The sequence below is a fragment of the Hippopotamus amphibius genome, chromosome 15 (assembly GCF_030028045.1).
Source record: "Hippopotamus amphibius kiboko isolate mHipAmp2 chromosome 15, mHipAmp2.hap2, whole genome shotgun sequence".
Taxonomy (NCBI): Eukaryota; Metazoa; Chordata; class Mammalia; order Artiodactyla; family Hippopotamidae; genus Hippopotamus; species Hippopotamus amphibius.
The window spans coordinates 28,773,371-28,787,592 of record NC_080200.1 but is presented as its reverse complement, the minus strand read 5'-3'; the positions used below and the strand labels follow the sequence as shown (position 1 = coordinate 28,787,592).

Here is a 14,222-nt window from a genome sequence, read left to right as displayed (position 1 = left end):
TGGCTCCCCCCAACATGTGGGAGCACTTTGAGCTGGGTGAGCAGCCAGGCATCCGGATGGCTGACACCTGGCTTGAGACATTCGCTGAGGGAAAGTGGCTAAATTCAACCAATGATATTGTACAGTTAAAATGCCCAAACTCAGTGGGGATCTTTTCTGTATTCACATGTAGAATTATAGAGGTAAAAATGACAGCAAACCCACTACCACCAAAAGCTGCCTTTGTGGGGAGGAACTCTGCCCATGAGAGTTGAAAACGAGGCCAGGACAGTGGGCATTGCAGCCAGGTGGTGTAGCACATAGCCGGCCCCTGAGGAATGAGAGAGGCTGGGACAGGGTAGGCAGAGGGCCTGGCCTCAAGGTGGCCTCTGGTTCCTGACCTTTGCTGGGCTTCTGTCTGCTGCCTTGGGTGAGGTGCCCACTGGGCTGTGCCGACAGCTGGGTCCGTGGGACATGGCCCACTTTCCTTCCTGAGTCCCTGGGACTGCTGCTGGGCTAACCCCTCCTGGGAAGCCTGCTGAGGCCGTGTGCAGAGGGCCAGGGTCACACCCCATTGTAAAGCCACCTCTGCCAGCGGCTCACGTGTGAAGGGAAGTCACACAAACATCCCAGGGCAGGGGTGTGGAGGGCCCTGCCACACTCACCTGGCTGGAGTTCACCTCTCTGGGTGGGGATTGAAGTTAGGGTCCTAGCTCAGAAACCCCTGATCTTGGGGTCCAGGTGTGCATGCAGTCATTGAGGTGACTCTGGGTGCACGCTGCACCACTCTTGTCCTGTCCCGTCTGTGGTCTGTGATGGAGGTGGTCATAGGCTCTTTCTGGGGTCAGAGGGGGCGCGGGGTGAGACTCAGGGAGTTGGTGGCAGGGACCCAGCCTGGGCTGTGCTCTCAGGCCCATGGGCCACCGTTGCTCAAGGCCTGAGGCAGCATTTGGTTCTAGCAGGTGGGGACAAAGTGCTTTCACTTTATCCATAAAGTAAACATCAGGGGAGTGCGTCCCTAGCTCTCCCAGAAGCCTGCGTCCTGGTGCTGCTATCGCCCTCTGCTGGTGGCTTTGGCGGACACCACAGCCCACTGGGCAGAGAAGGGGGACTGAGCTGCCTCTGCTGCCCTTCCGTTTGCGTGGCCTGTCCAGTGGCCTCGTGGGGCGGATGCTCAGGCAGGTGGAAGACCGGAATAAAATCTTCACAGAGGGCTGGATTTAGCTGAGAACCCATTCATTGTAACTCAAGACTGGCATCAAATTTATTATTATCTTTTGTTAAATATTTTATCTTTTCAGAGCATATGTTCTACAAGGGGGGTGGGGGGTAGATTTTCTTCCCAGTACATTTTTGTGTGTGCAGTTATGTGACAGGAGGATGTGACACAAACAGGTGGTACACATGTGGGGAGGGGTCTCGGGCCTGGGCACCTGCACGCAAATCATGAGTTGCTCCTCTGATTGAAAAGAGCCTCTAAACGTCCACCAGGTAAACATGAGACCCAAGACTCACAGGCAGGTGACATCAGAGGAGGAGGTCCACTGAGGACAGTGAGGATTACAGTCACACCTGCATTTAACATATTTTAAAGGAACAATACACAGGGCTGGGGGGAGGGTCCTGCCGGGCAAGCCCCAGCTCGCTGCACGGACGCCTGTCCTGCAAGCGTCTCATAGGGTAGGGGTGGGGTGTCCATCTCTATGGTGTTAACTGGGATGAGGGTCTTTCTCCTGCTAGGGGTGTGGGTAGCTAGGCAGTGTGGACTGGGCTGCGGGGGCCTGGGCAGAATGGCTGCAGCCTCCAGAGGGTCCTCTGCTGTTCTGTGAGAGCAGAGGCTTGACCTGCCAGGGCACTGATGTCAGGTACAGATCTGGGGGCAGAAGATGAGGCCTCCCTGGGGCCACAGGAACATCTGCCTCCTGATACAGAGCAATGCTGGTGGGTCCTCTGGGCCAGCCCAAAAGCCTTCCTCGGTGCAACGCACAGTGTTTGCCTCTCATAAGGATGTTCACAGCTTGGGTGGTGCCTTGGGTGGCAGGTCCAGGCCCCAGAGGGAAGAACCAGGTGATTCTCATGTGGGGCAGCTCTAGATCATCAGGTGATTCTTCCAATTCTGGGCCAGGTAGGTGAGGCTGGGGACCTTCTCCAGAGAGAGGTGGCCATAGTGGGGTCTTTTATGACAGCACTTGACTGGGTGTCAGAGGCAAGGACCATCCAGATTCAGAAAAACCTTCCCTGCGCTCCCTTCAGACTGAAGTTTCAAAAAGTAAATTCTTCACAGCAGCTCAAATAGTCTCTGAAGTTCTAATGAGAAAAACAATGTTGAGTAGTTCGTCTCAACGCTCAGGAGAAGAAAGCTTGCTGGAACTGGCTTGGCACCACAGAGATGGCTATTCTGATCAGTTTGGCCAGGCTCAGGAAAGAACATCCCCCAATCCCCCAGCAAATTTCTCATGTGTTGCTCTGAGCTGGAAATATGGCATCTTCTCTTGAGCCCTGGAGAGGCAAGTGAAGAAAGCCATTCCTACGGGAAGAGAGGCTGTGCAGCGGGGGCAGCATTTGGGAAGGGAGCTGTAAGACCACAGCTCAATCTCGATTACTTTGTGATTCTCAGACCCTCACACTCCTCATTGGAAATAAGGGCTCACACCACCCACCACGCTGAGAGGAGGCACCCAAAGAGATATTTCCCGTGAGAGGGCCTGGCCTGGGGCTGGCCCCGGCAGACGCTGAGCTAAGTGGCATCCGAACCTGAAGGGGAGAAGGGCCCCAGGGATCTACAGGGTGGTCCTGGGCAGACATGGGATGGAGTTCAAGGGAGCCCTGGAGCCTGGGTTTTACTCTTCCTAACTAAGGAGGAAGAAACGCCTCCTGGACCAAACTAAACGAGCTGAGTTCCCAGCCTGGGCCTCCAGCCCTCTGCTTGCTGGCCAGGCACAGCCCCCACCACCTGTCGGAGCCCAGGGTCCAGTGGGCCTTGCCCGAAGCTGCTTTAGTAGCTGCTGTCTGTGAAGAAGTGTACTTGGGTGGACAGGGTGCCATCACCCTCCTCTGGTGGCCCCGCCAGCTCTCCGTACTCGCTGTTGTAGAACACTTGGCCCCGGGCCCCCCGGTCCGGCTGCCGCCGCCTCCCTTGGGGGTCAGGGTGTGCCATGGTCACGTCCATATTCCCGTCTGGTCCTTTACAGCTGCTGAGATAGGGAAGGTGATGTCAGTGAGAAAAGAAGAGTGATTGGAACTGTGTTGGGGTCTGATTGGAATCACCAGACACAACCAGAGCAATAAGCACAGCCAACACACACAGACGACTGAGAAAAACAAACCAGTGTGACTGCTGGCAAACACTAGAGCTTTCTTTGTCCCAAGCCTGGGCATGGGATGATGGAGAAAGCCCAGCTTCATCTCCCCAAACCTGCTTCTCTCCCAGTCTTGCCCATCTCTGTAAATGGCATCCTTTCTTCCTCCCTTTCCCTCATCCCTCATGTCCAGCCCACCCAGAAGTCCTGTCCTTTCTTTTCCAAAATGCATCCATGCCCCTCAATCCATGCTCTGCCCCTACTTTAGAGTAAGCTGCCATCACTGCATGCGCTGCACTGCCGTAGCACATCTTTCTTCTTTCATTCATGCCTCCCTATAGGCCAGTCTTCAGAAATCCTTCCAGTTAGATACTGTCCTCACCCTTCAATAGCTTCCCGTCACTCTCAGGATAAAATCCAAGCTTCGCCCCCTGCCCCAGGAGGCCTTGCAGCTTCCAGTCCCCTATGATTCTCCCTCCTTAGCACTCATTCCTATTTTCTTTTTTTTTTTTTTTGCCTTTTTTTTTTTAATTTTTTTTATTTTTTGGGGGGTACACCAGGTTCAATCATCTGTTTTTATACACATATCCCCGTATTCCCTCCCTTCCTTGACTCCCCCCGCCTCGAGTCCCCCCCACCCTCCCCGCCCCAGTCCTCTAAGGCATCTTCCATCCTTGAGTTGGGCTCCCTTTGTTATACAACAACTTCCCACTGACTATTTTACAGTTGGTAGTATTCTTTTTTTTTTTTTTAATAAATTTATTTATTTATTTATTTATTGGCTGCGTTGGATCTTCATTGCTGCGTGCTGGCTTTCTCTAGCTGCAGCGAGCAGGGGCTACTCTTTGTTGCAGTGCATGGGCTTCTCATTGCGGTGGCTTCTCTTGTTGCAGAGGATGGTCTCTAGGTGTGGGCTTTAGTAGTTGTGACAGGTGGGCTCAGTAGTTGTGGCTCGTGGGTTCTAGAGCGCAGGCTCAGTAACTACGGCATATGGGGTTAGTTGCTCCAGGGCGTGTGGGATCTTCCCAGACCAAGGGTCAAACCCATGTCCCCTGTACTGGCAGGTGGATTCGTAACCACTGCATCAGGGAAGCCCCCAGCACTCATTTTCTTTGAGTTTCTTGAAAATTTATTTCATTGCTTTTGCTTTTGTTTTTGCTTTGCATAGTGCTAATGAAAAGCCTGATGCCAATCTCTCTCTCTCTCTCTCTTTTTTGTAAGTGACTTGGTCTTTTTGCCTGAATTCCCAGAATGTATATCTCTAAAGTCTAATAGTACAACTAGGATATGTCTCAGAGTTTACTCTTCTTGGGCCAGGTCTCTCAGGTACCCTTCCAATATAGAGATTCAGGTTTCCTTTTATTTAAGAGAGTTATCTTGAATTACATATTTAAAAATATTAGTTCTATTTCACTGTTGGCATTTTTCTTCTTCAGAGACACCAGTTGTACATACAATAGATATTTTCTACTCAACATTTAAATTTTTCACTTTCCTTCTGACCCTTTTGGCCTCTTTACTTATTTCTTACGTGACCTCTTTTCATGTCTATCAAATGTGCCCCCCACTGTAAATCTGATCATGTCTAATTGCCTCTTGGGCACTCTGCTCTTTTTTTTGAGAGTGTTTGTCTTTTATTTCAAATTCTTCCATGAATTTGTCAGCTCCCATTTGATATCTTCACAGGGTCCATTTCTATGCTGAATTTTAAAACTTATGATTCATTGTGCAGCTGCTTATGTAATTATAAATGTAATTCATGTTGTGTTTTATCCCAGTTTTTCCATGCTTTTCTTGAGTGTTTACAGTTACTGAAAAGTTTTAACTCTAATTTTCTTTTTTATTCTTATAATTACTCTGTATGGATAGTGCTTATTTTTTCTGTTCATGATTAGTCATGCTGAGATTATGCTCTGGAAGGGGGGCCAGGGAAGTGGGTATCTCCCTAGGTTTCTTCATCCAGGAGTGCTGTATCAGATCCACATCACCTTGAATTCCTTGAACTGCATCCCTCTTTCCAAAGGCTCCATTTATGTCCCATGCTGTATAACCACTGGGGACCAGCCAGTCACTTAGCAGGGAGTGCTGACCCCCTCTTGGCTGCTGCCATGCAGCTATACTTATCAACCACAAGCCCAGGGTTTCCAGATCTTCCTTCCCCCTACAGACGGGTGAAATACCACATCACAGGGAATGGGACCTAGCATCCTGAGTGGCCATTGAAAGGGCTGGGTGGACCACCTGGAAGTAAAGATGAGTTAACCTCCCACAGGGTAAGTACTAACCAGTGGCTAACAGGAGATAGGAAAGAACTAGGCAGATAAACTCCCTCCTTGTCCCTGACAGATGCCTCCAAGGCACAGTCCATCCTTGAACCTGTTTGGAGAATGGTCCATATGCCAAGTGAATGCACCTGCAAAGTGACCCCTTTGTGGCTCATCATAATGTGTTTCTAAGGGAACCTGGAGAGAGAATAGTGCCTTTTGTTACCCCTGCCATGAGGTGCAGTCTCTGTAATGAACAGATCCTTCGGTGTGTACCTGTCTTCTGGATTCTTAACACCATCTTGCTTCCATAAGACTCTTCTGCAACTTTATTTTTCCTTCACCACCAGGCACCTGAAGTGTACGCTCACTTCCTGCTCATGGCCCTTTCAGAAGCAGTGCCTTCCCAAGACAGCTGTCCTAGTCCTCATTCTCCATTATCTCCCCAGTCTGTGTGGCCACTGTTCCAAGGACCTTTACACTCCCTTCTCACAGGGCAGTCCCCATCCTGTTCTCCTTCTGCCAGGGCTTGGGTATGCCTCTGCTGGTTCTGCTGCGGATTTCTCTACCCACACGTAACGGGAGTCTCTCCCCTGGTTATATCACAGGCATGGGCTCTGAGAGGCCTTGTTTCATGTGTTGTTTTTAGGAAGATGTGTGGGGATTTGAATTTAAGTAGCTACTATCCTCTGGCTCACACTTATACTGAATTACTTTTGGGGGAGATAAAAAAAATGTTTGGTAAAGAAACATTAGCCAGAAACTAGTTCTGTCAAAGAAATTAGCATTCATTTTCCAAAACTAGGTTACTAGTAGAGATCACCCAATAGAATCAATAAAAACAAAAAGGCCAAGATGCATGATACAGATGCAGTAATTATCCCCAGGCATGCGACCCCACAACCACAAGTGTTCACAGTGCTACAAACACGCCGTTTGCAGGCTTCTGGGAAAATAACGATACTTGGCTAAGTTGTAGAGGTCTTAACTAAACCTACCAGAAAGGTGAACAATGACATCAACTATCCTAATATGATACAGATTAACACTTGTGGTCTAGGGTAAAATATTCAGTGACAACATCTATTGATTCAAACACAGCCTAGGCAGAAGCCAAGATTTGCTCTGAAAACCTATGTCAGGTGAGCTGAAAAGGGGCCCCTGACAGACACAGGTTCAAAAGCGGAAGTGAACAGTCTGAACACAAGGATCTGATAAAAGCAGAAAAGAACACTGTTTTATATAATATTGTAGGTCCTGTCATTTAAATAGCTATGAGCAAGTCAGCTAGTAAAGAGAATAAGTAGACATTTAACTATTTTATATATACCTTTAAAAGTTTAAATATTCAGGTTTTTTTTTTTTGTTTTTTTTTGTTTTTTTTTTTTTTTAGAGAGGGGAGCTGTCTTCTTGGGTAAATGGAGGTCATTGTTTACCCAGGTCACCCCCTATGCAAGCACACAGGAGGATTTCTCTGTAACTGTAATTCTTATCAAAGTAGGATGCCAGGCAGCTCTAGGTCACATGATCTGTGGCCTCCCCTGGGCTGGGAGAAGGGTGTTACAAGCATTGGCATGGTGGATCTTTCTTGGTTTCACAAAGAGGTATTGTTTGAGTGTCTGTCAAATGGGAGGGAGGTTTGGGGACCAGCACCAGGTGTGCTGGGTCAGGACAGTGATGGGGAAGGGGGGTCCTCTGGGAAGGCTGGTGGACAAAGGCCTCAAGTCCCAGAGTGGCCTGCCTTGAACACACTAAAAGGTACTATGGAGCCATGAAAGGTTTCAGGAAAGAGAGTGACAGGCACACGCAGGCCCGGCTTCCTTCCCCTGGCCCCTTGCAGGGGAAGAGGCTCCAGAAGCCCTACCTGAGCCCGCTTTCTTGTCTGTGCCTGCTCTCCAGCCGCTCAAATTCCTCGGAGGCCAGCACCATCCCACTGTCCGTCTGGCTATCCTGTGCAGAGAGAACAAGCCAAGGCTGTGGTCCCCATGGACCTGCCCCGCTGCTGACCTGACACTCATCCTGAGGGAGGTGTGAGGGAAACAGGCATCCATTCCATCACTGGAGACTGTAGGTTAGGGTCACATGCCCCCACCACAGAAGGGGAAACTGAGGTCTGGCGGGGCCATGCCTCTCTACTTAGGAGGGTGGCAAAACTGGGACACCCCTGTTGGGAGACATACAAGGCAGCTATACACATGCTCAGGGCACAGGCAGAGCAGGTGTACCAGAGAAGCAAGGAAAGTATCAAAAGAATCTGGCAGTTCCTAGCATAGAAAAGTGATCCTCAGACACAGCCCAGGTTTACTGGGGCTGCGTCATTGTCACCTTTAGTGTGACTTGGCATAGTTTTCATTTTGATTTCTGTGGAGGGGAACTGCACTCTTGTCTTCATCTGGCCCTGGGGACGGGGGCCCGGGTCTGCATGGCTCTGGTCCAGGGCACCCGCTGCCACTCCTGTGTCCAGCCTCCCCTGGGCCTGCACTCACTCACCAGCGGGGAGGCTGTCCATGCTTTTACAAAATGGTCAGACTGCCTCCAGCTTCAAGGAGCTGATTGACTGCATCTGAGAACAGAGGTGGTTTTCCTGTGCCTCTTACCCCAGCCTCCTCCTCTAGTGACACCATCTCCTCCTCTCTGGCCATGCAGCTTGATGGCCACCAAAGGGGGGCCCTGACTCAGGCTGATCCTGGGAGAACCATCTAGAAGGAGGAGCCATCTTTTTACTGCGGCTTCTTCCCTGCTGGGAGAGAGAGTCTGGGACACTGGGGAGGGGAGGCCCTGTGTGAGTGAGGAGGGCACAGGTGAAAGCAGCTGAGATACGGTGACACTACATGGGTGCCCAGACCCCAATGTGCCTCAGGTACAACCTGGACTTGACGTTTTCAAGCTGGTTTCTGCCGCTGGCCTCAGGACTTCCTAAAATCTGACTCCCTGGGGAAAGAGCCCAGTGGTCCTGACCTAGGGGGCACAGGTCCACCCACCCCACTTACCACTGAGGCCTTGTAGGTTGTCGGGGTCATGGGAAATTCTTCAAACGTTTTCATCCTGGAGGGACCCTGGGTCTGAGTCCCTCTGGCAAGGCACCCCGGAAAGGACACACAGTTATAATACCTGGGAGGAGAAAACGAAGAGTGCTGAGAAATGCACTTCAGCACCCCTCCTGAAAGCTCTTCCACCTCTCCTTCTGCACCCCTCTCCGCTGGGGAGGGCATGGAAGGCTAATGCAGGGCACCCAGCCTGGGTGTGACACGGAACCGTAGAGAGACTGGGGCAGGACTTCACCCCAGGATGGGCCACCCTGTACAAGGCAGGCAGTCCCAGTGCTGCAAGCTGCTGCCTGCCCTGCACGTGTGTATATGGGGTGCACATTCCAGTGCCTGTTGGGGGCTGTCCCCCAGGCTTGGCTGTGCTTTATGCTGGGGGAGATGGGGTAGGGAATCTCAGAGCTCTTCTCTCAGCAATGCCAATGGGAATGTCGATACATGACCTTCTTGGACTGTAAACATCCACTGGCCAGAGACCTCTGACCCAAAACTCTGGGAACTTCGGCTACATTCGAAATCCTAAATGCAGGTTAGTGAGTGACCTGTCCTGCTCCCAGGGTCCCTGCCAGTGGTCCTTGGGACTCGCCCCTCTCCCCACCCGCTCCGTTTTCTTTCCCCGCAGTGTGGAGCTGGCCAGGGCATTGTGCCTGAGCTGGGCACTCCCTTGAAATTGGGCAGTGGGGCCTCTCGGGGCTAGAAGTGTGGGCAAGTGGAGGAGGCCAGAGGGAAGCACTGAGGAGGCATGGAGAAAAGCAAAGTCGCAAGGCCGCAGCATTGGAGGGCCCCCGGGGCTAACCAGGCCCACCAGGCCACCACCCGCACTGGCACTGTCGTTTAATGTCACTTTGCTCTTTGAGTTGGTGTACAATGGCCTCCCAAGTCCTTGTAGTTCGTTCTTCCTTGATGACTGATGAGGATATAACGTACTATGTCCAAACTGCTTTCCCCTCCCCCAGGGGACCCCTGGACCCAGAGAAGGTGGCTGACCTGGCAGCCAGGCTGTGCCGGTGCAGGCTCGGCGGGCTGTCCTCTGTGTCAGCATCAGTCTCCGCGATGTGCAGGGCCGTGGTGGACGCCTGCAAGAAGCTGCCCTCCTCTGAGCTCTGAGAGCCACAGGGAGCCACGCCGTCCTCCTCTTCCTGGCAGGAATGGCACAGATGGCCAGGGTCAGAGGCCCCTGGGCCCCTCTTAGCCCCCGCCCCTGAGCTCAGGACTGCTGGAGTTTCTGACCCTTCAAGTGCTGTGCTCAAGAGCTTCAAGGACTGAGTGAGCCAGGCAAATTCTTCCCGCAGCCCTCCCAGGTGCCCCGTATAAGGTGGAGGCAGACACAACAACAGCGTCCTCACTCCAGAGCCCCGGCTGCTCTACAGCCTCAAGAACCAGCACCAGTACTTCTCACCCTCTTTTGGGGGCAGAACTGGACCCCAAGTGCCCATCTCTAGCCCCTGAGGCTGGGGAAGCAGGCAGCTCCCTGCTCCTTCCTCCAGGTCCCGGGGCACCAGCTGTGGTCCTGAGCTGCCCTGAGCCAGCCCTGAGCTGGCTTTGTTCCCCACCCCTGTGGGGGGAGATACAAGTCAAAGGCAGGTGCAGGGGGCAGAGCTGCAGGAGGCAGAAGGGTAGAGAGGGAGGTGGAGGAACACATCACTATTCTGCCTGGAGATGGGGCTCCTTGCAGGCTCCCTGAGGACCGGCCTGGGGCTCTTCATGGTCAGAGTTGGGCTCCGACCATCCACCTGATGGCCCCTGGGCTGGGGGTCAGACGTTGCTGCAGCAGGACAGGGAGAGTGGGGGCTCACCTGCTGGCCCCTGCCCTGAAGCAGGTCCCCCAGGATCTCCACCAGATCTGAGAAGGCAGGCCTCTCTTTGGGGTCTCCAGCCCAGCAGCTCAGCATGATGCGGCGTCTGCGGGTGCAGCCAGATGCCACTCTGTGGTCTGAGTGCACCCCTCACCCTGCCCCAGCAGACCCCAAGCCCCCTGCCTAATGTCGACCCCTCCCTCCCCAGGGCTTAGGCAGGGCTGTCCCTCCTGCCTGCAGGGAGGAGAGCTGTCAGTGGACCAGGGATGGAGTGAGAGACTGTGTCTGCAGACTCCACCCCCACCCTTGTGCCTGCACCTTCCACCCTGGCCGGCATGCCCCCTTTCCCATGCCTGTACACAACTCCCCTTCCCTTTTCCCCATGCCCACCCACCCCTCCAGCCCCCCAGTGCCTCACGGCTTCCTGACAGACTCACACGGCAGGTGTGGCCAGCTCTGGGGCCCTCATCCGGGTGCCCTCTTTCAACCGTTGGCAGAACTCCTCATTGATCTGCACCCCAGGGTATGGGGAGGCCCCTGATGGCAGGCACAGGATGGGGGGGTGTGGGTGGGGAGTGGGCTACCGCTGTTCAGCCCAGACCCCAAACCGCCTCTGTCCCAGCCCCCCATGGCAGGCTGCTCATCCTGCTGTTCCCTCCCCCGGGGGTAGTTCTTCATTCGGTTAAGAGGACGGCGGCACCCGCTTGCTAGAGCCGCCACGAGCTTCAGCGCTTTCACAGTCACATTAGTGAAAACATGTCCCGTCCTGGGACCACCAGGGTCAGCAGAGCTTTGATGAGCAGCTGAGCTGCTCTGTCACAATGACCCCTCTTTGGAGAAGCCTTCTCCAATTCTTCCTTTCGTCCCATAGCTCTACCAGCAAACAGGATCTAACCCCTCCTCGCCCTACTTGCCTCTCCTGACCAGGGGAAAAACAGCCCCTGCAAGCCACACAGCAGCAGAATGACCCCTTTAAGGCAAGAGTCAGACTGCCCTATCCCTCCCTCAGAACGCTGCATGGCTCTCAGTAGACTTCAATTCCAGGTCTGCATCCCAGGGGGCCTGCAGAGGCTGCACAGGCCTCCTCTCCTAGCTCTCGCCGCATCTCCCAATGTTACCTGCTGACACCCTGCCCGCCTCCAACACGTGGGGACCGTGGCCCTGTCAAACCCCTCACCCTGGACTGCGGTCCTCACAGGCCCATCTGCCTCTATCCCACGCACCTTCATCAGCCCGGCCCCTCCTGGCCCCTTCAGCTCACACACAGCACTGTCCTCCCTGTGCTCTCTTGCTCTTTTGTCTTTAGTAACTGCATCAGTCATGATTGCCATTCAGTGTTTTCACTTTTCCACTTGTTCACTGCCTCACCCCTACCCTGGTGGGGGGGGCTTCACTTGGTCCCAGTGGGGCCCAGGTTCCCATGTTAGGCTCGTGCAGATGTGGTCACTGAGTGAGCACCCAGTCTCCTCCCAGCTGCTTCCCAGCCCTGCAAAGGCAGAAGCAGCATCCCCAACAGCAGGTGAGGAAGGGGCTCAGCCAGGGACGGAAAGATCTGCAGAAACGTGTAAGGCCTTATCCTCTGTGACCTCTGGAGAGCCTAGTGGCTGCTGAGTGAACACAGGGTTCTGTCCTGACACAGGCTGGAGGTGAAGGGGAGAGGTAGTGGGCGCTCCCACCACCTGCCTCAGAGCAACCTGGGCTGCTCACTCCACCTCAAGGCTGCTCAGCTTCCTGTGCAGAGGGGCTGGTGGTTGGAGAGCCCCCTACCTCTCCCCTTCACCTGCAGGAAGACTGCCCCTTCCCCTGCACCCTGGCCTGTACTCACCCAGGGAGAAGATCTCCCAGAGCAGCACCCCAAAGGACCACACATCGCTCTGTGTGGTATACACCTTGTCGAAGATGCTCTCGGGGGCCATCCACTTCAGGGGCAGCCGGGCCTGTGGGAGGAACAAGTGTCCCCAGTCGGGGAGGGAAGAGAGGGAAGAGGCCAAATCCTTGGGCACCCCTCCTCCTGCCCCCCAGTCTCCCCAGGACTCTGGAGTCACAACCCAAGAAAGACATTTGGGTCACATCCACCCTGTGTGTATTCAGGTGGCTCCTGCAATTTGCCCTGTTTCCCCTCCCGCGTCCCGCAGGTACCTGGTGCCTCCCTTGAAGGCTTCTGCTCTGGGTTCATCTGGGCCCCTCTCTTCCCCTGTGCTCTCCCAGGGAAAACTTGCAGCCTTCCTCCAGCTCCAGACCCTTTGGCCCAGCACACCGAGGAGCCCTGTATCCCTGCGCACCCTCACCAGCTCCCCCTCTATCCGCTCACTTGGTTCCCGCACTGGAAGCCTGGTGTCATTCCTGACCCCTCCTCCTGTGGCTCCTGATGTGCCTTCCTTCCTGTGACTTCTACCTGAGAGCCCTGAGGGCCACGGCCCTTCCTGACTTGCCTCTGCCTCCACCTCCGCACCCCCATTCCCCTCTCCTCACAGCCTCAGAGGGGGCTTCTGGACAGCACACCTGACTCTTATCGCCACATCCCCCACACACCTGTGAGTTAGAATGAAGGACAAAAGCCTGCATGGTGGGCCTCTCATCGCTTGGACCCATTTTGCCTGTTGACCTCCCTCTAAGCCTCTTCCTTCCTCCCCTGGGGCAAAACCCTAATCAGCTTTGGGTGCTCAGATGCCTCCCTGGCCGCCTCTGAGCACCACCAATGAGACACAAGTTGCACCTAGCACCCATGTACTTTTCTGGGCCATGCTACACCAGGTCTGTCCACCTCCCGGTCAGACGCCATGTAAGGTCCACCTCTGCATGCCAAGCCCCCATTGGGCAGACATGGGGAGTCAGTGCACCTAATGGACCAAGGTGCAGGGCCAAACACAGGCTCCAATTGCAGTGCTGTGGTCGCTGTTTGTCAGCTTCTGTCTCCACTCACCTGCCCCAGGTGCCTCAGCAGGGTCACCAGCATCCCTGCAGGCGCAGGCCCTCAGACCTTCCATGTAGATGGCAACGAGTCCCCCACCCTGCTCCATGGCCCCCAAGCCTCACTCGCCCTCCATGGCCTGCACTCACACTGCCCTTGCGCACGTAGTCAGGGTCTTTGTAGATGTCCCGGGCCAGGCCGAAGTCACAGATCTTCACCACGTCACTTTCTGACAGCAAGATGTTCCGAGCAGCCAGGTCTCTGTGGATGCACTAGGGGTGCAATGAGGTGCAATGGAGTGACCGGTTCAGGCCCCCGGGGCCACACCCACACACAGAGCTCCAGGGTACCCCCTCTGAGCCCTGCTCTTTTAAGAACAGATTTCTGCGTACTGCCAGGACTTGCCATGGAGAGAGCTCCTGGAACTGTGGGGACAGCAGAGGAGGCTATGCAGTGGGACAGATTTATTCTGTATCTAGCTCTGCCTCTGACTAGCTGGAGATCTTGGGAAGTCAATTCCACCCTTTGGGCTGAGTTTACAATTCTGCAAAGTGGGAGAGATGCGCCTGGACCACAGCTTTGCTGTGGGGTGAGCTAGGACCAAGCTTGACATGCTGATGTGTTTTGGCCTTTCTTCTCTCTGAAGAGCCTGACAGGGTAGTCACCTTGCGAGAAGCCAGGAACTCCATCCCTCGGGCCACCTGGAAGCTGTAGCAGACGAGGTCTTCCATGGTCAGTGGACTCAGCCACAGGTCCTCAGCTGCACAAAGAAGTGAGGCTGGCTCAGGAGGGTCCCCATCTGGGACTCCCATCTTCCACCCAGCTCCAAAGGGAGCGTCTGCTCACTGAACCTGGCTTCATCCCTCCTTGCTGGGCTTAACAAGCACGCTGGCCCCCTCTCCTGACCCTCAGCTTCCATTCTCTCGGTG

At 54.2% G+C, this 14,222-nt stretch overlaps 1 protein-coding gene across 1 annotated transcript in view; it reads right to left on the bottom strand.

The window, feature by feature from the left end:
• Nucleotides 1-1,237: 1,237 nt before the first annotated feature.
• Nucleotides 1,238-14,222, bottom strand: part of FLT4 (fms related receptor tyrosine kinase 4) — a 40,612-nt gene continuing 27,627 nt past the window's right edge. Inside the window, exons 22-30 of the mRNA XM_057708856.1 lie at nt 13,959-14,053; nt 13,443-13,565; nt 12,208-12,319; nt 10,820-10,919; nt 10,383-10,488; nt 9,574-9,725; nt 8,533-8,653; nt 7,407-7,492; nt 1,238-3,173 (exon numbers count right to left, since the gene is read on the bottom strand). Of these exons, the coding sequence (XP_057564839.1) occupies nt 2,975-3,173; nt 7,407-7,492; nt 8,533-8,653; nt 9,574-9,725; nt 10,383-10,488; nt 10,820-10,919; nt 12,208-12,319; nt 13,443-13,565; nt 13,959-14,053 (1,094 nt within the window). The 3' untranslated portion in view covers nt 1,238-2,974. The remainder of the gene's footprint in view (nt 3,174-7,406; nt 7,493-8,532; nt 8,654-9,573; nt 9,726-10,382; nt 10,489-10,819; nt 10,920-12,207; nt 12,320-13,442; nt 13,566-13,958; nt 14,054-14,222) is intronic.